The sequence below is a fragment of the Panulirus ornatus genome, chromosome 67 (genome assembly GCF_036320965.1).
Source record: "Panulirus ornatus isolate Po-2019 chromosome 67, ASM3632096v1, whole genome shotgun sequence".
NCBI classification, from domain to species: Eukaryota; Metazoa; Arthropoda; class Malacostraca; order Decapoda; family Palinuridae; genus Panulirus; species Panulirus ornatus.
This window is the reverse complement of record NC_092290.1, coordinates 20,823,454-20,849,953: the sequence shown is the minus strand read 5'-3', so window position 1 is coordinate 20,849,953 and position 26,500 is coordinate 20,823,454. Positions and strand designations below refer to the sequence as shown.

The 26,500-nt window shown below is 42.1% G+C and overlaps 2 protein-coding genes across 17 annotated transcripts in view; one reads left to right on the top strand and one right to left on the bottom strand.

Moving 5' to 3' along the window:
* The window catches only part of LOC139747210 (uncharacterized), a 54,328-nt gene extending 35,569 nt beyond the window's left edge, over positions 1-18,759 (top strand). For 11 of the 14 annotated variants that reach the window (XM_071659231.1, XM_071659232.1, XM_071659233.1 and 8 more), the window contains 5 exons: positions 158-331; positions 3,101-3,172; positions 3,472-3,645; positions 10,274-10,534; positions 16,715-17,626. In XM_071659231.1, the coding sequence (XP_071515332.1) occupies positions 158-331; positions 3,101-3,172; positions 3,472-3,645; positions 10,274-10,534; positions 16,715-17,491 (1,458 nt within the window). In that variant the 3' untranslated portion in view covers positions 17,492-17,626. Of the gene's footprint in view, positions 1-157; positions 332-3,100; positions 3,173-3,471; positions 3,646-10,273; positions 10,535-16,714 lie in introns of all 14 variants that reach the window. The other 3 variants (XM_071659238.1, XM_071659237.1, XM_071659241.1) reach the window with 1 other exon arrangement.
* Positions 18,760-25,499: 6,740 nt separating this feature from the next.
* LOC139747211 (uncharacterized) overlaps positions 25,500-26,500 on the bottom strand; it is an 11,070-nt gene continuing 10,069 nt past the window's right edge. For all 3 annotated transcript variants that reach the window (XR_011712349.1, XR_011712348.1, XM_071659244.1), the window contains one exon: positions 25,500-26,433. Coding sequence is in view for 1 of the 3 variants with exons in the window: in XM_071659244.1 (XP_071515345.1) it covers positions 26,354-26,433 (80 nt within the window). In the remaining 2 variants the exon portion in view is untranslated. The remainder of the gene's footprint in view (positions 26,434-26,500) is intronic.

Here is a 26,500-nt window from a genome sequence, read left to right as displayed (position 1 = left end):
CAAGGGAATTATAATGTATGCTAAAGTTAAATTCAGTATGGACCGATGTATTAACTTATATAACCACCATCTGGTTCTGTAGTTGGACAACAGTGCACATGTAGTCAGCAATTGCCTCCTGCTATCTTGGTAATGATGACTGTGTCATCCCGTACAGGTAGGAGCTACAGGTGGCCAACCAGTTGACGACGTAACGAGGGCCCTTCAGGTGGGTCTAGCTACACTGGAGGATGATATGAAAGGGACCTATAGATGTAATGTGTGTGACCAGAGCCTCACGTCCAGAGCCTTTCTCAGGAAACACTTGGAGAGCCAAAAACATGAAAAGAAGGTAAATTCCCAAACCTCTCCAAGTTACTTTTGATTCATTACTTAACTGTCCTTCTAATGAAGGAAAGTCTCGAAGGTTTTATCCGAAAGCATATAATCGTATATAGGAAATACTGCATGTACATATGAGGGAACTTTCTGTTGAATGTGACTGAAAAAGATTTTAATGTTATATATATATATATATATATATATATATATATATATATATATATATATATATATATATATATATATATATATATATATATGGGTATGTTTGAAGGAATAGTGGTTCCAACAATGTTGTATGGTTGCGAGGCGTGGGCTATGGATAGAGTTGTGCGCAGGAGGATGGATGTGCTGGAAATGAGATGTTTGAGGACAATGTGTGGTGTGAGGTGGTTTGATCGAGTAAGTAACGTAAGGGTAAGAGAGATGTGTGGAAATAAAAAGAGCGTGGTTGAGAAAGCAGAAGAGGGTGTTTTGAAATGGTTCGGGCACATGGAGAGAATGAGTGAGGAAAGATTGACCAAGAGAATATATGTGTCGGAGGTGGAGGGAACGAGGAGAAGAGGGAGACCAAATTGGAGATGGAAAGATGGAGTGAAAAAGATTTTGTGTGATCGGGGCCTGAACATGCAGGAGGGTGAAAGGAGGGCAAGGAATAGAGTGAATTGGAGCGATGTGGTATACCGGGGTTGACGTGCTGTCAGTGGATTGAATCAGGACATGTGAAGAGACTGGGGTAAACCATGGAAAGCTGTGTAGGTATGTATATTTGCGTGTGTGGACGTATGTATATACATGTGTATGGGGGTGGGTTGGGCCATTTGTTTCGTCTGTTTCCTTGCGCTACCTCGCAAACGCGGGAGACAGCGAAAAAAAAAAAAAAAAAAAAAAAAAATATATATATATATATATATATATATATATATATATATATATATATATATATATATATATATATATATATATATATATATATATTTATATATATATATGTGTGTGTGTGTGCGTGTGTGTGTGTGTGTGTGTAGAGAGAGAGAGAGAGAATGGTTTGGTAAATAGAGAAGAGGTAGTAAATGCTTTGCAGAACATGATACCTGGCAAGGCAGCGGGTTTGGATGGTATTGCAGTGGAATTTATTAAAAAAAGGGGGTGACTGAGTTGTTGACTGGTTGGTAAAGTTATTTAATATATGTATAACTCATGGTGAGGTGCCTGAGGATTGGCGGGATGCATGCATAGTTCCATTGTATAAAGGGAAAGGGGATAAGGGTGAGTGCTTAAATTACAGAGGTATAAGTTTGTTGAGTATTCCTGGGAAATTGTATGGGAGGGTATTGATAGAGAGGGTGAAGGCATGTACAGAGCATCAGATTGGGGAAGAACAGTGTGGTTTCAGAAGTGGTAGAGGATGTGTGGATCAGGTGTTTGCTTTGAAGAATGTATGTGAAAATTACTTAGAAAAGCTAATGGATTTTTATGTAGCATCTATTTATTTGGAGAAGGCATAAGATGGAGTTGATAGATATGCTCTGTGGAAGTTTCTAAGAATATATGGTATGGGAGGCAAGTTGTCAGATGCAGTGAAAAGTTTTTATCGAGGATGGAGGCATGTTTACGAGTAGGAAGAGAGGAAAATGACTGGTTCTCAGTGAATGTCGGTTTGCGGCAGGGGTGCGTGATGTCTCCATGGTTGTTTAATTTGTTTATGGATGGGGTTGTTAGGGAGGTAAATGGGAGAGTTTTGGAGAGAGGGGCAAGTATGCAGTCTGTTGTGGATGAGAGGGCCTGGGAAGTGAGTTAGTTGTTGTTCGCTGATGATACAGCGCTGGTGGCTGATTCGGATGAGAAACTACTGAAGCTGGTGACTAAGTTTGACAAAGTGATTGACAGAAGAAAGCTGAGAGTAAATGTGAATAAGAGCAAGGTTATTATGTTCAGTAGGGTTGAGTGACAATTCATTTGGGAGGTAAGTTTGAATGGAGTGGGATTTGGCAGCGGATGGATTCATGGAAGCGGAAGTGAGTCACGTGGTGGGGGAGGGGGTGAAAGTTCTAGGAGCGTTAAGAAATGTGTGGAAATCAGAACATGATCTCGGAAAGCAAAAATGGCTATGTTTAAAGGAATAGTGGTTCCAACAATGTTATATGGCTGCGAGGCGTGGGCTATAGATAGAGTAGTGCGGGAGAGTGTGGATGTGTTGGACATGAGATGTTTGAGGACAATACGTGGTATGATGTGGTTTGATCGAGTAAGTAATGAAAGGGTAAGAGAGATATGTGTTGATAAAAAGAATGTGGTTGAGAGAGCAGAAGAGGGTGTTTTGAAATGGTTTGGACACATGGAGAGAATGAGTGAGGAAAGATTGAGAAAGAGGATATATGTGTCAGAGGTGGAGGGAACGAGAAGAGGGAGACCAAATTGGTGGTGGAAAGATGGAGTGAAAAAGATTTTGAGCGATCGAGGCCTGAACATGCAGGAGGGTGAAAGGTATGAGAGGAAAAGAGTGAATTGGAAGAATGTGGTATACCGGGTTCGACGTGCTGTCAATGGATTGATCCAGAGCATGTGAAGCGTTCTTAGGCAAGCCATGGAATGTTTTATGGGACCTGGATGTGGAAAGGGAACTGTGGTTTCGGTGCATTATACATTGCAGCTAGAGACTGGGTGTGAACGAATGTGGCCTTCGTTATCTTTTCCAAACATTCACTGACTATTTACATATTTATGCATTATCAAAGAAATTCATATATGTGAAATATGTCTTTGATTCTACTTACAGCTTTTCTCTACACGACCAGCACCAGCCCAGCCTCCTGTGGGAAGGCCAGTGGCTACGAGAACGTATGGCAAGGTACAGAGGTTGTTACTTGGCTTGATTATGGTGGAAGTTTTGTGACAAGATTTTTGGCAATTTCCTATAACGTGCGTCACTTCCTGTAAGATTATTGTCTGAGTGAGATTGAAATGCAAAACAGAGAGTCTACGTGGCATGACAAGGGAATTATAATGTATGCTAAAGTTAAATTCAGTATGGACCGATGTATTAACTCATATAACCACCATCTGGTTCTGTAGTTGGACAACAGTGCACATGTAGTCAGCAATTGCCTCCTGCTATCTTGGTAATGATGACTGTGTTATCCCGTACAGGTAGGAGCTACAGGTGGCCAACCAGTTGACGAGGTAACGAGGGCCCTTCAGGTGGGTCTAGCTACACTGGAGGATGATATGAAAGGAACCTATAGATGTAATGTGTGTGACCAGAGCCTCACGTCCAGAGCCTTTCTCAAGAAACACTTGGAGAGCCAAAAACATGAGAAGAAGGTAAATTCCCTAACCACTCCATAGTTATTCTTTATTCATTACTGAACTGTTTTTCTAACGAAGCAAAATATCGAAGGTTTTATCCAAAAGCATATAATCGTATATAGAAAATACTGCATGTAGATATAAGGGAATATTCTGTTGAATGTGACTGATATATATATATATATATATATATATATATATATATATATATATTATCCCTGGGGATAGGGGAGCAAAAATACTTCCCACGTATTCCCTGCGTGTCGTAGAAGGCGACTAAAAGGGGAGGGAGCGGGGGGCTGGAAATCCTCCCCTCTCATTTTTTTTTTTTTTTTTTTTTTTCCAAAAGAAGGAACAGAGAATTGGGCCAGGTGAGGGTAGTCCCTCAAAGGCCCAGTCATCTGTTCTTAACGCTACCTCGCTAATGCGGGAAATGGCGAATAGTTTGAAAGAAAGAAAGAAGAAATATATATATATTTTTTTTTTTTTTTTTTTTTTTTATACTTTGTCGCTGTCTCCCGCGTTTGCGAGGTAGCGCAAGGAAACAGACGAAAGAAATGGCCCAACCCCCCCCCCCCATACACATGTACATACACACGTCCAGACACGCAAATATACATACCTACACAGCTTTCCATGGTTTACCCCAGACGCTTCACATGCCTTGCTTCAATCCACTGACAGCACGTCAACCCCTGTATACCACATGACTCCAATTCACTCTATTTCTTGCCCTCCTTTCACCCTCCTGCATGTTCAGGCCCCGATCACACAAAATCTTTTTCACTCCATCTTTCCACCTCCAATTTGGTCTCCCTCTTCTCCTCGTTCCCTCCACCTCCGACACATATATCCTCTTGGTCAATCTCTCCTCACTCATTCTCTCCATGTGCCCAAACCATTTCAAAACACCCTCTTCTGCTCTCTCGACCACGCTCTTTTTATTTCCACACATCTCTCTTACCCTTACGTTACTTACTCGATCAAACCACCTCACACCACACATTGTCCTCAAACATCTCATTTCCAGCACATCCATCCTCCTGCGCACATCTCTATCCATAGCCCACGCCTCGCAACCATACAGCATTGTTGGAACCACTATTCCCTCAAACATACCCATTTTTGCTTTCCGAGATAATGTTCTCGACTTCCACACATTTTTCAAGGCTCCCAAAATTTTCGCCCCCTCCCCCACCCTATGATCCACTTCCGCTTCCATGGTTCCATCCGCTGACAGATCCACTCCCAGATATCTAAAACACTTCACTTCCTCCAGTTTTTCTCCATTCAAACTCACCTCCCAATTGACTTGACCCTCACCCCTACTGTACCTAATAACCTTGCTCTTATTCACATTTACTCTCAACTTTCTTCTTCCACACACTTTACCAAACTCAGTCACCAGCTTCTGCAGTTTCTCACATGAATCAGCCACCAGCGCTGTATCATCAGCGAACAACAATTGACTCACTTCCCAAGCTCTCTCATCCCCAACAGACTTCATACTTGCCCCTCTTTCCAGGACTCTTGCATTCACCTCCTTTACAACCCCATCCATAAACAAATTAAACAACCATGGAGACATCACACACCCCTGCCGCAAACCTACATTCACTGAGAACCAATCACTTTCCTCTCTTCCTACACGTACACATGCCTTACATCCTCGATAAAAACTTTTCACTGCTTCTAACAACTTGCCTCCCACACCATATATTCTTAATACCTTCCACAGAGCATCTCTATCAACTCTATCATATGCCTTCTCCAGATCCATAAATGCTACATACAAATCCATTTGCTTTTCTAAGTATTTCTCACATACATTCTTCAAAGCAAACACCTGATCCACACATCCTCTACCACTTCTGAAACCGCACTGCTCTTCCCCAATCTGATGCTCTGTACATGCCTTCACCCTCTCAATCAATACCCTCCCATATAATTTACCAGGAATACTCAACAAACTTATACCTCTGTAATTTGAGCACTCACTCTTATCCCCTTTGCCTTTGTACAATGGCACTATGCACGCATTCCGCCAATCCTCAGGCACCTCACCATGAGTCATACATACATTAAATAACCTTACCAACCAGTCAACAATACAGTCACCCCCTTTCTTAATAAATTCCACTGCAATACCATCCAAACCTGCTGCCTTGCCGGCTTTCATCTTCCGCAAAGCTTTTACTACCTCTTCTCTGTTTATCAAATCATTTTCCCTAATCCTCTCACTTTGCACACCACCTCGACCAAAACACCCTATATCTGCCACTCTGTCATCAGACACATTCAACAAACCTTCAAAATACTCATTCCATCTCCTTCTCACATCACCGCTACTTGTTATCACCTCCCCATTTACGCCCTTCACTGAAGTTCCCATTTGCTCCCTTGTCTTACGCACCCTATTTACCTCCTTCCAGAACATCTTTTTATTCTCCCTAAAATTTACTGATAGTCTCTCACCCCAACTCTCATTTGCCCTTTTTTTCACCTCTTGCACCTTTCTCTTGACCTCCTGTCTCTTTCTTTTATACTTCTCCCACTCAATTGCATTTTTTCCCTGCAAAAATCGTCCAAATGCCTCTCTCTTCTCTTTCACTAATACTCTTACTTCTTCATCCCACCACTCACTACCCTTTCTAAACAGCCCACCTCCCACTCTTCTCATGCCACAAGCATCTTTTGCGCAATCCATCACTGATTCCCTAAATACATCCCATTCCTCCCCGACTCCCCTTACTTCCATTGTTCTCACCTTTTTCCATTCTGTACACAGTCTCTCCTGGTACTTCCCCACACAGGTCTCCTTCCCAAGCTCACTTACTCTCACCACCTTCTTCACCCCAACATTCACTCCTCTTTTCTGAAAACCCATACTAATCTTCACCTTAGCCTCCACAAGATAATGATCAGACATCCCTCCAGTTGCACCTCTCAGCACATTAACATCCAAAAGTCTCTCTTTCGCACGCCTGTCAATTAACACGTAATCCAATAACGCTCTCTGGCCATCTCTCCTACTTACATAAGTATACTTATGTATATCTCGCTTTTTAAACCAGGTATTCCCAATCATCAGTCCTTTTTCAGCACATAAATCTACAAGCTCTTCACCATTTCCATTTACAACACTGAACACCCCATGCATACCAATTATTCCCTCAACTGCCACATTACTCACCTTTGCATTCAAATCACCCATCACTATAACCCGGTCTCGTGCATCAAAACCGCTAACACACTCATTTAGCTGCTCCCAAAACACTTGCCTCTCATGATCTTTCTTCTCATGCCCAGGTGCATATGCACCAATAATCACCCACCTCTCTCCATCAACTTTCAATTTTACCCATATTAATCGAGAATTTACTTTCTTACATTCTATCACATACTCCCACAACTCCTGTTTCAGGAGTATTGCTACTCCTTCCCTTGCTCTTGTCCTCTCACTAACCCCTGACTTCACTCCCCAGACATTTCCAAACCACTCTTCCCCTTTACCCTTGAGCTTCGTTTCACTCAGAGCCAAAACATCCAGGTTCCTTTCCTCAAACATACTACCTATCTCTCCTTTTTTCACATCTTGGTTACATCCACACACATTTAGGCACCCCACTCTGAGCCTTCGAGGAGGATGATCACTCCCCGCGTGACTCCTTCTTCTGTTTCCCATTTTAGAAAGTTAATACAAGGAGGGGAGGATTTCCGGCCCCCCGCTCCCGTCCCCTCTAGTCGCCTTCTACGACACGCGAGGAACACGTGGGAAGCACTCTTTCACCCCCATCCCCAGGGATAATATACATATATATATACATACACACACACACACACACACACACATATGCACATACACACACACACACACACATACATATATATACATATGAAAAATGTAAGAACAATTTAGAAACAAACTTTTAGCTTGAAATGAATGAAAAAAAAAATGAATGTCACATAATGGTTCAACCTCTGGCTATGGAAAAGGAGATGTACAATTTATTCACACAAACGTCAATAGCAGTTCTCATCAATTTCACCACTGTGTCAATAAGCTTCAATATATATATATATATATATATATATTTTTTTTTTTTTTATTTTGCTTTGTCGCTGTCTCCCGCGTTAGCGAGGTAGCGCAAGGAAACAGACGAAAGAATGGCCCAACCCACCCCCATACACATGTATATACATACACGTCCACACACGCAAATATACATACCCATACATCTCAATGTACACATATATATACACACACAGACACACACATATATACACATGCACACAATTCACACTGCCTTTATTCATTTCCATCGCCACCTCGCCACACATGGATTAACACCCCCCTTCCCCTCATGTGTACGAGGTAGCGCTAGGAAAAGACAACAAAGGCCCCATTTGTTGACACTCAGTCTTTAGCTGTCATGCAATAATGCCCGAAACCACAGCTCCCTTTCCACATCCAGGCCCCACAGAACTTACCATGGTTTACCCCAGACGCTTCACACGCCCTGATTCACTCCATTGACAGCATGTCGACCCCGGTATACCACATCGTTCCAATTTACTGTATTCCTTTTACGCCTTTCACCCTCCTGCATGTTCAGGCCCCGATCACTCAAAATCTTTTTCACTCCATCTTTCCACCTCCAATTTGGTCTCCCACTTCTCCTCGTTCCCTCCACCTCTGACACATATATCCTCTTGGTCAATCTTTCCTCACTCATTCTCTCCATGTGACCGAACCATTTCAAAACACCCTATTCTGCTCTCTCAACCACACTCTTTTTATTACCACACCTCTCTCTTACCCTATTATTACTTACTCGATCAAACCACCTCACACCACATATTGTCCTCAAACATCTCATTTCCAGCACATCCACCCTCCTGCGCACAACTCTATCCATAGCCCACGCCTCGCCACCATACAACATTGTTGGAACCAAAATTCCTTCAAACATACCCATTTGTGCTTTCCGAGATAATGTTCTCGACTTCCACACATTCGTCAAGGCTCCCAGAACTTTCGCCCCCTCCCCCACCCTATGATTCACTTTCGCTTCCATGGTTCCATCCGCTGCCAAATCCACTCCAAGATATCTAAAACACTTCACTTCCTCCAGTTTTTCTCCATTCAAACTTACCTCCCAATTGACTTGACCCTCAACCCTACTGTACCTAATAACCTTTCTCTTATTCACATTTACTCTCAACTTTCTTCTTTCACACACTTTACCAAACTCAGTCACCAGCTTCTGCAGTTTCTCACATGAATCAGCCACCAGCGCTGTATCATCACCGAACAACAACTGACTCACTTACCAAGCTCTTTCATCCACAACAGACTGCATACTTGTATATATATATATATATATATATATATATATATATATATATATATATATATATATATATATATATATGAAGGAGAAATCGACTTCATTAGGAGTCCAAACAATTAAATTCAACGTGTAATGTACTATACATGTAGCACAACATGGTTTGTGGATACAATCCACCTCATCAGGTGCCAGTACTTAGTAAGGTTGTTTAAATCCGAACATCACACTTGGTTCCCGCCGTCCAACAAAGATCATCTAGGCCAAGCACTGTCTGCTATATCTGGTCGTAACCCTTGTAAGTGAGAGTGATAATATGTTAGAGGTTTGGGGGGGTCTGGAGGCGGGGGTTTACCTGGATAGCTGGGTGTGTCTTGAACAACTTTTTTTTTTTTTCATGTTTTCGCGTTTTATCAGTTCTTTCATATTGATTTGGTTAATGGTAGGATGGTCTTTAAAATTGCATGGGGAAAAATTACGATTCTTAGTATTAGTAACTAAGATAGATTCAATGACGTTACGTGTGGCATAATCAACAGAGGTATATGAAGTAAGGGGATTTTCAAGATCTATGGCCAGGGTGATCATTTTCATGCATTGTTTAGCGATCGCATTTTTGTGGTCATGCCTGCGTACGGAATGTCGGTGCCAATAACACTTCTCCGTTACACTTTGACCTGTCTGGCGTACATAGATATCTTTACATGCCTTGCTTTTGACGCCGTAAACACTGCCAATTGTTTCATGATTTGGCCTATCATTTACTTCAGTCTTGCTGATGGTGTTATTGTACTGGAAAGCAACATTACAAGAACAGGTTTTTAGAACATGTCTTAAGTTGATAATAGTAGGCCAAAGAAGTGTCCACTGTCTACGTTATCAGTGTGATTTAAAAACTTGAATGGATGTTAACAGGGCTCCCCTTACTATTCTTCCTCCCATAGTGGACAATGTTAATGTCTGTTGCCTTTCCCTGTAACTAAGATTACTTAATCCTGAATCGGTGTGTGTGTGTGTGTGTGTGTGTGTGTGTGTGTGTGTCAATGGTAGTGGTAGAGAACTTACACAACAACTGTTCAGGATACATTTAGTGACTCATTTGGGAATATAACACGTACGATGTAAGATCAGTATTGTCCAGAAAAGAAACTGAATGTGCTTCGTATATGCTCTCTATTTTGCAAGAATTATTGTGTTCTTCTAAGCGATAATATTGTTGGTAATGGTCGTACTAGAAACACAAGCAGACCAAGCCCTCACAGACAGTTAGAATTTACTGTAATTGTTTCTAGTGTGTCGACGATGAACGATGTGGGATGTCACCACCCATATCTACTCAGCAACGCGTCCTTCCCTTCTTGGATATGTTAACCGCAATGTCACCTGTGCAGGTATGTGCCACAGTTGACGAGACATCGAGGACCATTCAGGTCGGCCAAACTACCGCGGAAGATGACGGCAACCTAACCTACACATGTGATGTAAATGAGTATAGCCTACCAGCCACAGCAATCCTGGAGACACCCATTCCAACCGAAAAATACCAAAACAAGGTACGTACCTCCATGTCCAAAATTACCTTTTGGTTCATTATTGGTCTGTTACTCTGATGAAGAAGAGGTTCACAAGTGATATTCAAATACAAATGTTAGTATACTAAACGTTTTAGTACATATCACTGGAAATGTGTATCCAGCACAGTGCCATGAATGCACCAATAACTAGGGCATATATATATATATATATATATATATATATATATATATATATATATATATATATATTCAATGGAAGTAAGGGGAGTGGGGGAGGAATGGGATGTATTTAGGGAATTAGTGATGGATTGCGCAAAAGATGCTTGTGGCATGAGAAGCGTGTGAGGTGGGTTGATTAGAAAGGGTAGTGAGTGGTGGGATGAAGAAGTAAGATTATTAGTGAAAGAGAAGAGAGAGGCATTTGGACGATTTTTGCAGGGAAAAATGCAATTGAGTGGGAGATGTATAAAAGAAAGAGACAGGAGGTCAAGAGAAAGGTGCAAGAGGTGAAAAAGAGGGCAAATGAGAGTTGGGGTGAGAGAGTATCATTAAATTTTAGGGAGAATAAAAAGATGTTTTGGAAGGAGGTAAATAAAGTGCGTAAGACAAGGGAGCAAATGGGAACTTCAGTGAAGGGCGCTAATGGTGAGGTGATAACAAGTAGTGGTGATGTGAAAAGGAGATGGAGTGAGTATTTTGAAGGTTTGTTGAAAGTGTTTGATGATAGAGTGGCAGATATAGGGTGTCTTGGTCGAGGTGGTGTGCAAAGTGAGAGGGTTGGGGAAAATGATTTGGTAAACAGAGAAGAGGTAGTAAAAGCTTTGCGGAAGATGAAAGCCGGCAAGGCAGCAGGTTTGGATGGTATTGCAGTGAATTTATTAAAAAAGGGGGGTGACTGTATTGTTGACTGGTTGGTAAGGTTATTTAATGTATGTATGTATGTTTGAGGACAATGTGTGGTGTGAGGTGGCTTGATCGAGTAAGTAATTTAAGGGTAAGAGAGATGTGTGGAAATAAAAAGAGCGTGGCTGAGAGAGCAGAAGAGGGTGTTTTGAAATGGTTTGGGCACATGGAGAGAATGAGTGGAAGTCGAGAACATTATCTCGGAAAGCAAAAATGGGTATGTTTGAAGGAATAGTGGTTCCAACAATGTTGTATGGTTGCGAGGCGTGGGCTATGGATAGAGTTGTGCGCAGGAGGATGGATGTGCTGGAAATGAGATGTTTGAGGACAATGTGTGGTGTGAGGTGGTTTGATCGAGTAAGTAACGTAAGGGTAAGAGAGATGTGTGGAAATAAAAAGAGCGTGGTTGAGAGAGCAGAAGAGGGTGTTTTGAAATGGTTTGGGCACATGGAGAGAATGAGTGAGGAAAGATTGACCAAGAGGATATATGTGTCGGAGGTGGAGGGAACGAGGAGAAGAGGGAGACCTCATGGAGAGGTGCCTGAGGATTGGCGGAATGCTTGCATAGTGCCATTGTACAAAGGCAAAGGGGATAAGAGTGAGTGCTCAAATTACAGAGGTATAAGTTTGTTGAGTATTCCTGGTAAATTATATGGGAGGTTATTGATTGAGAGGGTGAATGCATGTACAGAGCATCAGATTGGGGAAGAGCAGTGTGGTTTCAGAAGTGGTAGAGGATGTGTGGATCAGGTGTTTGCTTTGAAGAATGTATGTGAGAAATACTTAGAAAAGCAAATGGATTTGTATGTAGCATTTATGGATCTGGAGAAGGCATATGATAGAGTTGATAGAGATGCTCTGTGGAAGGTATTATGAATATATGGTGTGGGTGGCAAGTTGTTAGAAGCAGTGAAAAGTTTTTATCGAGGATGTAAGGCATGTGTACGTGTAGGAAGAGAGGAAAGTGATTGGTTCTCAGTGAATGTAGGTTTGCGGCAGGGGTGTGTGATGTCTCCATGGTTGTTTAATTTGTTTATGGATCGGGTTGTTAGGGAGGTGAATGCAAGAGTTTTGGAAAGAGGGGCAAGTATGAAGTCTGTTGTGGATGAGAGAGCTTGGGAAGTGAGTCAGTTGTTGTTCGCTGATGATACAGCGCTGGTGGCTGATTCATGTGAGAAACTGCAGAAGCTGGTGACTGAGTTTGGTAAAGTGTGTGAAAGAAGAAAGTTAAGAGTAAATGTGAATAAGAGCAAGGTTATTAGGTACAGTAAGGTTGAGGGTCAAGTCAATTGGGAGGTAGGTTTGAATGGAGAAAAACTGGAGGAAGTAAAGTGTTTTAGATATCTGGGAGTGGATCTGGCAGCGGATGGAACCATGGAAGCGGAAGTGAATCATAGGGTGGGGGAGGGGGCGAAAATCCTGGGAGCCTTGAAGAATGTGTGGAAGTCGAGAACATTATCTCGGAAAGCAAAAATGGGTATGTTTGAAGGAATAGTGGTTCCAACAATGTTGTATGGTTGCGAGGCGTGGGCTATGGATAGAGTTGTGCGCAGGAGGATGGATGTGCTGGAAATGAGATGTTTGAGGACAATGTGTGGTGTGAGGTGGCTTGATCGAGTAAGTAATTTAAGGGTAAGAGAGATGTGTGGAAATAAAAAGAGCGTGGCTGAGAGAGCAGAAGAGGGTGTTTTGAAATGGTTTGGGCACATGGAGAGAATGAGTGAGGAAAGATTGAACAAGAGGATATATGTGTCGGAGGTGGAGGGAACGAGGAGAAGTGGGAGACCAAATTGGAGGTGGAAAGATGGAGTGAAAAAGATTTTGAGTGATCGGGGCCTGAACATGCAGGAGGGTGAAAGGCGGGCAAGGAATAGAGTGAATTGGATCGATGTGGTATACCGGGGTTGACGTGCTGTTAGTGGATTGAATCAGGGCATGTGAAGCGTCTTGGGTAAACCATGGAAAGCTGTGTGGGGCCTGGATGTTGAAAGGGAGCTGTGGTTTCGGGCATTATTGCATGACAGCTAGAGACTGAGTGTGAACGACTGAGGCCTTTGTTGTCTTTTCCTAGCGCTACCCCGCACACATGAGGGGGGAGGGGGATGGTATTCCATGTGTGGCGAGGTGGCGATGGGAATGAATAAAGGGAGACAGTGTGAATTGTGTGCATGGATATATATGTATGTGTCTGTGTGTATATATATATGTGTACATTGAGATGTATAGGTATGTATATTTGCGTGTGTGGACGTGTGTGTATATACATGTGTATGGGAGTGGGTTGGGCCAATTCTTTCGTCTGTTTCCTTGCGCTACCTCGCAAACGCGGGAGACAGCGACAAAGCGAAATAAAAAAAAATAATAATAAATATATTCATATTCATTTTTTATACTTTGCCGCTGTCTCGCACGTTAGCGAGGTAGCGCAAGGAAACAGACGAAAGAATGGCCCAACCCACCCACATACACATGTTTATACATACTTGTCTACACACGCACATATTCATACCTATACATTTCAACGTATACATATATACACACATACAGACATATACATATATTCATATGTACATAATTCATACTGTCTGCCCTTATTCATTCTCGTTGCCACCCCGCCACACATGAAATGACAACACCCTCCCCCCGCATGTGTGCGAGGTAGCGCTAGGAAATGACAACAAAGGCCACATTCGTTCACACTCATTCTCTAGCTGTCATGTATAATGCACCGAAACCACAGCTCCCTTTCCATATCCAGGCACCACAAAACTTTCCATGGTTTACCCCAGACGCTTCACATGCCCTGGTTCAATCCATTGACATCACGTCGACCCCGGTATACCACATCGTTCCAATTCAATCTATTTCTTTTACGCCTTTCACCCTCCTGCATGTTCAGGCCCCGATCACTCAGAATCTTTTTCACTTCATCTTTCCACCTCCAGTTTGGTCTCTCACTTCTCCTCGTTCCCTTCACCTCTGACACATATGTCCTCTGTCAATCTTTCCTCACTCATTCTGCTCTCTCAACCACACACTTTTTATTACCGCACATCTCTCTTACCCTTTCATTACTTATTTGATCAAACCACCTCACACCTCTTATTGTCCTCATTTCTAGCACGTCCACCCTCCTCCGCACAACTCTATCTATAGCCCACGCCTCACAACCATATAATATTGTTGGAATCACTATTCCTTCAAACATACCCATTTGTGCTTTTCAAGATAACGTTCTCGACTTCCACACATTTTTCAACGCTCCCAGAACTTTCGCCCCCTCCCCCACCCTATGATTCACTTCCGCTTCCATGGTTCCACGCTGCCAAATCCACTCCCAGATATCTAAAACACTTCACTCCTCCAGTTTTTCTCCATTCAAACTTACCTCGCAATTGACTAGTCCCTCAACTCTACTGTACCTAATAACCTTGCTCTTATTCACAACCCCCTCACCCGCGCGTGCGGGGGAAGGGGGTTGTCATTTCATGTGTAGCGGAGTGGCGACGAAAATGAATACGGGCAGCAAGTATGAAATATGTACATGTGTACATATGTATATGTCTGTGTGTGTATATATATATGTGTACATTGAGATGCATAGGTATGTATATGTGCGTGTGTGGACGTGTATGTATATACATGTGTATGTGGGTGTGTTGGGCCATTTTTTCGTCTTTCCTTGCGCTACCTCGCTAACGCGGGAGACAGCCACAAAGTGTAATAAATACAAAAAAAAAAAATATATATATATATATATATATATATATATATATATATATATATATATATATATATATATATATATATATATATATATTTATCCATTATTTATTTATTTTGCTTTGTCGCTGTCTCCCGCGTTAGCGAGGTAGCGCAAGGAAACAGAAGAAAGAATAGCCCAACCCACCCACATACACATGTATATACATACACGTCCACACACGCAAATATACATACCTATACATCTCAATGTACACATATATATACACACACAGACATATACATATATACACATGTACATAATTCATACTGTCTGCCTTTATTTATTCCCATCGCCACCTCGCCACACATGAAATAACAACCCCCTCCCCCCCTCATGTGTACGAGGTAGCGCTAGGAAAAGACAACAAAGGCCCCATTCGTTCACACTCAGTCTCTAGCTGTCATGTAATAATGCACCGAAACCACAGCTTCCTTTCCACATTCAGGCCCCACAGAACTTTCCATGGTTTACCCCAGATGCTTCACATGCCCTGGTTCAATCCATTGACAGCACGTCGACCCCGGTATACCACATCGTTCCAATTCACTCTATTCCTTGCACACCTTTCACCCTCCTGCATGTTCAGGCCCCGATCACTCAAAATCCTTTTCACTCCATCTTTCCACCTCCAATTTGGTCTCCCACCTCTCCTCGTTCCCTCCACCTCTGACACATAAATCCTCTTGGTCAATCTTTCCTCACTCATTCTCTCCATGTGACCAAACCATTTCAAAACACCCTCCTCTGCTCTCTCAACCACACTCTTTCTATTTCCACACATCTCTCTTACACACATCTCTCTTACCCTTACATTACTTACTCGATCAAACTACCTCACACCACATATTGTCCTCAAACATCTCATTTCCAGCACATCCACCCTCCTGCGCACAACTCTGTCCATAGCCCACACCTCGCAACTATACAATATTGTTGGAACCACTATTCCTTCAAACATACCCATTTTTTCCTTCCGAAATAATGTTCTCGACTTCCAAACATTCTTCAAGGCTCCCGGAATTTTCGCCCCCTCCCCCACCCTATGATTCACTTCAGCTTCCATGGTTCCATCCGCTGCCAAATCCACTCCCAGATATCTAAAACACTTTCCTTCCTCCAGTTTTTCTCCATTCAAACTTACCTCCCAATTGACTTCACCCTTAACCCTACTGTACCTAATAACCTGCTCTTATTCACATTTAGTCTTAACTTTCTTCTCTCTCACACTTTACCAAACTCAGTCACCAGCTTCTGCAGTTTGTCATATGAATCAGCCACCAGCGTTATGTCATAAGGGAATGGAAGTGTTTGAGTCAGACATTCAAAACACTTTGACACTTTGCCAGTATTGCCACTTCAGTATAATATAGTGTCCTTATATTGCATTAGTGTCCACTTTCGCAAGTTCTTCGGTCCCCCAAGGATGGTTGCAGGAACCTCCTCTGCTTCTCACAGAAAGAGACAAGAAGTATTTGCTGGATGTATTTCGCTGCTGAAATCTAAACTAATCAGGCCTTTTGATTTTCAAGGTGTCATTTGCTGACGTCATCCCGCCCAAAACATCCATAGAAATGTACTGTCGTTTTAACGCGACCAGTCCTGGAGGTCAGGAGAAAAGTTACCTTCGTCCTAACACGACCAGTCCTGGAGGTCAAGAGGAAAGTCACCCTCGTCCTAACACGACCAGTCCTGGAGGTCAAGAGGAAAGTTACCTTCGTCCTAACACGACCAGTCCTGGAGGTCAGGAGAAAAGTTACCTTCGTCCTAACACGACCAGTCCTGGAGGTCAGGAGGAAAGTTACCTTCGTCCTAACACGACCAGTCCTGGAGGTCAGGAGAAAGTTACCTTCGTCCTAACACGACCAGTCCTGGAGGTCAAGAGGAAAGTTACCTTCGTCCTAACACGACCAGTCCTGGAGGTCAGGAGAAAAGTTACCTTCGTCCTAACACGACCAGTCCTGGAGGTCAGGAGGAAAGTTACCTTCGTCCTAACACGACCAGTCCTGGAGGTCAGGAGAAGAGTTACCTTCGTCCTAACACGACCAGTCCTGGAGGTCAGGAGGAAAGTTACCTTCGTCCTAACACGACCAGTCCTGGAGGTCAGGAGGAAAGTTACCTTCGTCCTAACACGACCAGTCCTGGAGGTCAGGAGGAAAGTTACCTTCGTCCTAACACGACCAGTCCTGGAGATCAGGAGGAGATGTATTGTTATCCCATTACGTCAAACCCTCGAGGTCATGTCTATGTGTTTAACTACAATTTTACTCATAATCAGAACAAACGGGCTGGAGCACATTTCGACATAGCCAACTTGGAAAGAACTTTTCGTGAACTACATTACCGAGTATTCATCTATGAAGATCTATCGAAGAATGCAACATTAAGCAAACTGGACTTCATTTCGAAGGACGAGACACTGTCTACAGTTGATTCATTCATTGCTTTCTTCCTTAGCCATGGAAAAGGTTGTTACACATTTCTATCTGCCGATCATAAGGACTTACATCTTAATGAGATCAGGCGTAAGTTCGCTAACAGTATGTGCCCGCAACTGAGAGGGAAACCCAAGATTTTCATGGTTAACTTCTGCCGTGGGGAAATCCGTGAAAAGTTTTCTTTTGACGGTGGGGAAAATTTTAAGGAATCTCCTTGTGACAGTGGGATCATATTCTATGATATGATAACTTTCTATGCCTCCAAAGAGGGGGTCAAAGCACCAAGGTCACGATCATATGGGACTGTCTTCATCAAATGTTTGTGTCATATACTACAAAATATAAAGGGCTCTGTATACCTAAGAAAGATCTACTTGGACCTTTGTCAAGCAATGTCGAGAGAGGGAGCTTCTACACCAATGTTGGAGAACCACTCCTTCAAATACTTTTCCTTCAAAAGGTAACATTGGGATATAACCATCTACTGTGTTATCCACAAGTCGACGAGTCATGTATGCTGTAACGCGCCAAGTGAACAAACCATCTCTATTTCTATACAATCGCTTCCAGACGTTTTCAGGTAGCGAAATATTTGTAGTTTAGCATTCAGTAAACGTTCACAGAGATGCCAGGCGAGCGTCAGTAAAATACACAGCTATAAACAGTTGTTCAAGACACATCCAGCTACCCAGGTCAACACCGGCCACGTGACCCCACCATAATACACTCTCTCTCTTACAACGGTTTGCGGCCAGACAAAGCAGACAGTGCTTGGTCTATATAGATTGGTGCTGGACGGCGGGAACCAGGTGTCATGCCGGGATTTGAATAACTTTGTACAGTACTGGCACCTATTGATGAGGTGGATTGTCTCCACGAAACATGTCCCACATGTATAGAAAATTTACGTTAAATGTAATTTTATGAACTACTGAAGTGGTTTAAAAAGAAAGATATACATAAGTGTACGTATGTAAGTAGGAGAGATGGCCAGAGAGCGTTATTGGATTACGTGTTAATTGATAGGCGCGCGAAAGAGAGACTTTTGGATGTTAATGTGCTGAGAGGTGCAACTGGAGGGATGTCTGATCATTATCTTGTGGAGGCGAATGCGAAGAATTGAAGAGGTTTTCAGAAAAGAAGAGAGAATATTAAGGTGAAGAGAGTGGTGAGAGTAAGTGAGCTTGGGAGACTTGTGTGAGGAAGTACCAGGAGAGACTGAGTACAGAATGGGAAAAGGTGAGAACAAAGGAGGTAAAGGGAGTGGGGGAGGAATGGGATGTATTTAGGGAAGCAGTGATGGCTTGCGCAAAAGATGCTTGTGGCATGAAAAGTGTGGGAGGTGGTCAGATTAGAAAGGGTAATGAGTGGTGGGATGAAGAAGTAAGATTATTAGTGAAAGAGAAGAGAGAGGCATTTGGAAGATTTTTGCAAGGAAATAATGCAAATGAGTGGAAGATGTATAAAAGAAAGAGGCAGTAGGTCAAGAAAAAGGTGCAAGAGGTGAAAAAGAGGGCAAATAAGAGTTGGGGTGAGAGAGTATCATTAAATTTTAGGGAGAATAAAAAGATGTTTTGGAAGGAGGTAAATAAAGTGCGTAAGACAAGGGAACAAATGGGAACTTCAGTGTAGGGGGCTAATGGGGAGGTGATAACAAGTAGTGGTGATGTGAGGAGATGAAGTAAGTATTTTGAAGGTTTGTTGAATGTGTTTGATGATAGAGTGGCAGATATAGGGTGTTTTGGTCGAGGTGGTGTGCAAAGTGAGAGGGTTAGGGAAAATGATTTGGTAAACAGAAAAGAGGTAGTAAAAGCTTTACGGATGATGAAAGCCGGCAAGGCAGCGGGTTTGGATGGTATTGCAGTGGAATTTATTAAAAAAGGGGGTGAGTGTATTGTTGACTGGTTGGTAAGGTTATTCACGCTATGTATGACTCATGGTGAGGTGCCTGAGGATTGGCGGAATGCTTGCATAGTGCCATTGTACAAGGGCAAAGGGGACAAAGGTGAGTGCTCAAATTGCAGAGGTATAAGTTTGTTGAGTATTTCTGGGAAATCATGTGGGTGGGTATTGATTGAGAGGGTGAAGGCATGTACAGAGCATCAGATTGGGAAAGAGCAGTGTGGTTTCAGAAGTGGTAGAGGATGTGTGGATCAGGTGTTTGCTTTGAAGAATGTATGTGAGAAATACTTAGAAAAGCAAATGTATTTGTATGTAGCATTTATGGATCTGGAGAAGGCGTATGATAGAGTCGATAGAGATGCTTTGTGGAAGGTATTAAGAATATATGGTGGGGGAGGCAAGTTGTTAGAAGGAGTGAAAAGTTTTTATCGAGGATGTAAGGCATGTTTACGTGTAGGAAGAGAGGAAAGTGATTGGTTCTCAGTGAATGTCGTTTTGCGGCAGGGGTGTGTGATGTCTCCATGTTTGTTTGATTTGTTTATGGATGGGGTTGTTAGGGAGATGAATGCAAGAGTTTTGGAAAGAGGGGCAAGTATGCAGTCTGTTGTGGATGAGAGAGCTTGGGAAGTGAGTCAGTTGTTGTTCGCTGATGATACAGCGCTGGTGGCTGATTCATGTGAGAAACTGCAGAAGCTGGTGATGTAAAGTGTGTGAAAAAAGTAAGTTGAGAGTAAATATGAATAAGAGCAAGGTTATTAGGTACAGTAGGGTTGAGGGTCAAGTCAATTGTGAGGTAAGTTTGAATGGAGAAAAACTGGAGGAAGTGAAGTGTTTTAGATATCTGGGAGTGGATTTGGCAGCGGATGGAACCATGGAAGCGGAAGTGAATCATAGGGTGGGGGAGGGGGCGAAAGATCTGGGAGCCTTGAAGAATGTGTGGAAGTCGAGAACATAATCTCGAAAAGCAAAATTGGGTATGTTTGAAGGAATAGTGGTTCCAACAGTCTTATATGGTTGCGAGGCGTGGTCTATGGATAGAGTTTTGCGCAGGAGGGTGGATGTGCTGGAAATGAGATGTGTGAGGACTATATGTGGTGTGAGGTGGTTTAATCGAGTAAGTAATAATAGGGTAAGAGAGATGTGTGGAAATAAAATGAGTGTGGTTGAGAGCGCAGAAGAGGGTGTTTTGAAATGGTTCGGTCACATGGAGAGAACGAGTGAGGAAAGATTGACCAAGATGATATATGTGGCAGAAGTATAGGGAACGAGGAGAAGTGGGAGACCAAATTGGAGGTGGAAAGATTGAGTGAAAAAGATTTTGAGTGATTAGGCCCTGAACATGCAGGAGGGTGAAAGGCGTGCAAGGAATAGTGTGAATTGGAACGATGTGGTATACTGGGGTCGACGTTCAGTCAATGGATTGAACCAGGGCATGTGAAGCGTCTGGGGTAAACCATGGAAAGTTGTGTGGGGCCTGGATGTGGAAAGGGAGCTGTGGTTTCGGTGCATTATTACATGACAGCTAGAGACTGAGTGTGAACGAATGGGGCCTTTGTTGTCCTTTCCTAGCGCTACTTCGCGCACATGAGGGGAGAGGGGGTTGTTATTTCATGTGTGGCGAGGTGGCGATGGGAATGAATAAAGGCAGACAGTATGAATTATGTGCATGTGTATATATGTATATGTCTGTGTGTGTATATATATGTATAGGTATGTATGTTTGCGTGTGTGGACGTGTATGTATATGCATGTGTATGTGGGTGGGTTGGGCCATTTTTTCGTTCGTTTCCTTGCGCTACCTCGCTAACGCGGGAGACAGCGACAAAGCAAAATAAATATAGATAAATAAATAGATAAATAAATATATATATATATATATATATATATATATATATATATATATATATATATATATATATATATATATATATATATGTAAATTATTCTTTTTTCTATATCATACTTTGTCGTTGTCTCCCGCGTCTGGGAGGTAGCGCAAGGAAACAGACGAAAGAATGGCCTAATCCACCCACATATACATGTATATACATACACGTCAACACACGCACATATACATACCTATACATCTAAACGTATACATATATATACATACACAGACATATACATATATACACATGTCCATAATTCATACTTGCTGCTTTTACCCATTCCCGTCGCCACCCCGCTACACATGAAATGACAACCCCCTCCCCCCGCATACACGCGAGGTAGCGCTAGGAAAATGCAACAAAGGCCTCATTCGTTTACACTCAGTCTCTAGCTGTCATGTATAATGCACCGAAACCACAGCTCCCTTTCCACATCCAGCCCCACAAAACTTTCCATGGTTTACCCCAGACGCTTCACATGCTTCAATCCATAGACAGCAGTCGACCCCGGTATACCACATCGTTCCAATTCACTCTATTCCTTGCATGCCTTTCACCCTCCTGCATGTTCAGACCCCAATCGCTCAAAATCTTTTTCACTACATCTTTCCATCCCCAATTTGGTCTCCCACTTCTCCGCGTTCCCTCCACCTCTGACACATATATCCAGTTTGTCAATCTTTCCTCACTCATTCTCTCCATGTGACCAAACCATTTCTATATATATATATATATATATATATATATATATATATATATATATATATATATATATATATATATATATATATATATATATAATTTTATTGTGCACCCAATACTCATCTGGAGAGCGGTAGTGCAAAAGGATTGCAAAAGTCAAAATGGTCCTTGTCGTGCTCCAGTGGGCAGATGAATATGACGTATTGCTACAAAGTTGATTCAGTACATGCACTTATAGTGTTAAAGTCGTCTCAGAATTTTAGGTGTTTTGTCACTAAGGTTAAGATGCTGTGTCATATCTTGCAGGTGTTTTCATATACAGGACCTGTCTCAAATATGTCCTGTTTTTAATCTCTCTAAGACACAGTGTTTTATAGTGTGTCCATATCTGTGATCATATAAAAAGGCGTTCGCGAAATTAAGCGAAGCACGCCAAACTGTCAACATGTAAACATGCAAATTTACATATTCTATTTTGTAGATTTTCATTTCTTTAATGAATAAAAGGCTTAGAGACAAAATCGCTGTGTCTTAAAGAAAGGAGTTCTCTTACACAAGATATGGTATATCAATCACTTTTGTTGAATATCTGGAGTTCTCAGAACAGTGTCGTAATAGGACAAATGACAGTAAGTATCCCCTCTCCGTTGTAGTCTTCAGTATTTCTCCCATAAATCTTAAGAGAATTGGAGTACATTTTTAATGTTCCTTTTTTTTTCAGGTTCATTACAATTTCATGACACTGGTCAGTCGTTGCTCTCTTACACCAATTTGTTTTTCATACTGTTACTTTTTATTCTTGATTTATAAGTATTTGATGATAAGATCCAGTGGACCCAACACGACACGATGCATTCAGTGGGTTAGCTGTGGTGTTTTTTGTTGGTGAAATACATGTTACGTTTGGAAGAAATTGTATGGGTCATACAGAGCTGTATACTCCACGGAATACAGAATGTATTCCCGTGCGATACTGGTTAACCGTACAGAGTAGAGTGTATGCAGTAAATATGTTGACGCCAAATGCAGCGAAGCATTGTCTTAATAACTACTTCGACTGAAAAGAACCATGTAGACACTGTACACATTTATTCTTCGACATGCATGTTCGAAAAACATTGTTTAAGTCAATTTTTACTCTTGTCCATTCTTAATGCGTATGTGGTCATGTTTATTTGCTACGGTGAGATGAATTATACACACGAGTTCATTTATTGACTTTGTTCTGTTCTGGCCCTCGTATGTGCATGCATTTGCTTTAATTTTTTCTAAGACAATTATTTCGTTTGAAATTTAGTCTCATTTTCTCCACTGTGTACTGAGGCTCTGGTTTGCTACCTCAGATGTTCTTCTATACCAGCAACTGCCCACATTTTTGCCCCATGCAATATTTTCACCATAGATCATCATCTTAGCCTCCTTTTTCAAGAATGTCTGACTCAAAAGGTGTTTTCCAAATGAGATGTAGATAAAAAAAAAAGGAACAGGAAAAAGTTAAAGATAACTATAACTGTATGGAATATTTTCACATAAAAAAGTGAAATACTTATCTCTATCTTTTTTTTTTATCTAATCTGCGACATTCGATGAAGTATGATGTCATATAGATTATGTACAATCTGCAGAGTTGTAGTTTGTAGCAAGATCAATATTCCAGAGCCGCTGCTCTGGTGGGGGTATCCTAGCACTATACATATGTTGTGAGATCCTGGTCCCCATATCTTTCCCCGATTGTCCAATATAGAATTGATTGCAGTCTTTGCATGGGACTTTATAAACAACACCTGTATATTTTGATGGGCTATTTTTGATAAGGGCTTTCTTGATGGTGTTGTCATATATGAATACTACCTCTACATGAAGTTTTTTGAGAATGTGAACACATTCGAGAAATTCTCATGAAAGGGAAGAACAAGGGTTCTTTGGTTACTTTTACATTCTGGCTAATGATTTTGGCTACTGTAGATACGTTTTCCTTGCTGTATTACAACACAAATTAAGTATATTTATTGGGTATCTTCGCTTCTGTCCATCATCTAAACATTCAGGATCTGAATTCCTGTATGTTCTCAGGTATATAGATATAAAGACTGATCTTTTTACATTAATATGATGATCTGTGTAATAGTAGACATAAGACAGAACATTAATATTTTTCTGTAAACTTTAGTTTTCCAGATACCTTTATCCCTGATGACCTCTACATCCACAAAGGGTAACTTATTCATTTCAACTTCCTGAGTGAATCTTATGGAGGGAGCTAACGAGTTTAAGTTATGCAGAAAGTCATACTGTCTGTAGGTATGTCTATGTTTATAAGAGTACTACGGATATGTGATCCCATAGGCCTGGTAGACATATGTGGTCATATAAGACGTATCGCTAGGCACTTATTTTACCCCAAGTGGTTTGTGAATAAAGCTTACCGGAAAGCAAGGAAGACATTTTATGCTTCCTGTAACAAAAATGTAACAAATGAGGATAAGTCTGAATGTTTAGTGTTGCCCTATTCACCCAATCTAGCTAATCTAGGACATGTTCTAAAAACAGTGCTTGTAATGTTGCTTTCCAGCACAATAACACTATCAGTAAGACCTTAATGAATAGTAGGCCAAACCATGGAACAGTTGGGAGTGTTTACAAAGTCAAATGCAAGGCATGTAATATGCTGAGAGGGACAGCTGGAGCGATGTCTGATCATTATCTTGTGAAGGCGAAAGTGAAGATTTGTAGAGGTTTTCAGAAAAGAAGAGAAAACGTTAGGGAGAAGAGAGTGGTGAGAGTAAGTGAGTTTGGAAAGTAGACTTGTGTTAGGAAGCACCAAGAGAGATTGGGTGCAGAATGGGAAAAGGTGAGAGCAAATGACGTAAGGGGAGTGAGGGAGGAATGGGATGTATTTAGGGAAGCAGTGATGGCTTGTGCAAAAGATGCATGTGGCATAAGAAAGGTGGGAAGTGGGCAGATTAAAAAGAATAGTGAATGGTGAGATGAAGAAGTAAGATTGTTAGTGAAAGAGAAGAGAGAGGTATTTGGATGATTTTTGCAGGAAAGTAGTGCAAGTGACTGGGAGATGTATAAAAGAAAGCGGCAGGAGGTCAAGAGAGAGGTGGAAGAGGTAAAAAAGAGGACAGATGAGAGTTGGGGTGAGAGAATATCATCAAATTTTAGGAAGAATAAAAAGATGTTTTGGAAGGAGGTAAATAAAGTGCGTAAGACAAAAGAACAAATTGGAATATCGATGAAGAGGGCAAATGGAGAGGTGATAACAAGTAGTGATGAAGTGAGAAGGAGATGGAGTGAATATTTTGAAGGTATGTTGAATGTGTTTGATGATAGAGTGGCAGATATAGGGTGTTTTGGTCGGGGTTGTGTGCAAAGTGAGAGGGTCAGGGAAAATAAACTTTATTACCCATTATACAAAAAGTTCATAACGTTTTTCCGTCTTCTTTTTAACGGATTAGTGGCACACGTACTGAGGAACAATGGCATTTTTCGAGGAATACTAACTGTATTGAAGTGCTATGAAAAAGACATTAAAATCCATCAAACAGACGCCACAAGTATACAGAATCTAACCTCGTGCGAGTTAAGTATGTCAAGTGTAGTTTCTAAGCCAGACATTTTAACGTGTAATGAGAGGAGAATGGAGTCCTACTCGGGCTATCCTGAAAAAGGGAAGGATCGTTCCTACCATGAGGGAGTGTTGGTGGGACCAGCCACGGCCTCAGGACTGTAGGAAGACCCTGACCAGAGCACTTGAAAGGGTGAAGATTTCGGGGTTGTGGTCGTCCCTGCGGGATCTGGGCCTCCTCGTTTTCCTCGTCGTCGGTGAACTAACATCGAAATATCATACTTGGTCTTAGGGCAGCTGACGAATCTCTGGGACAGTTGGTGGGACAGTTGGTGGGACAGTTGGTGAAGACTCAACGGCGTCTTTGGAAGGCTGTGCGGCAGCTACCAGTGTCTCCGGAGCAGCTGCTGGTGACCCTGAAACTGGTGACGCCTCCGGGGAAGATGTTGTCAGTGGCTCCGGGATGGCCGACCCTGAGGCAGCTGTGGGAGACTCTGAAGTAACTGGAGATGGCTGTGGGGCAGTGTGTCAGGGGTTCTGGCTGTGGCTGTGGGGTAGCAGACAGGGGTTTTGGTTGTGGCTCTGGGGCAGCAGACAGGGATCCTGGCTGTGGCTCTGGGGCAGCAGACAGGGATCCTGGCTGTGGCTCTGGGGCAGCAGACAAGGGGTCTATAGTAGACAAAGTGGAGGTGAGAGCGCAACAGATGGTGCGTCTTGGAGATCTTCCGGATCTTTCTGTCTCCGCGGGACTGTTAGCGTAACAATAACAAAGTCATGAGTTTATACAGGTTATACTACAGTTATACGAGAAGGTAT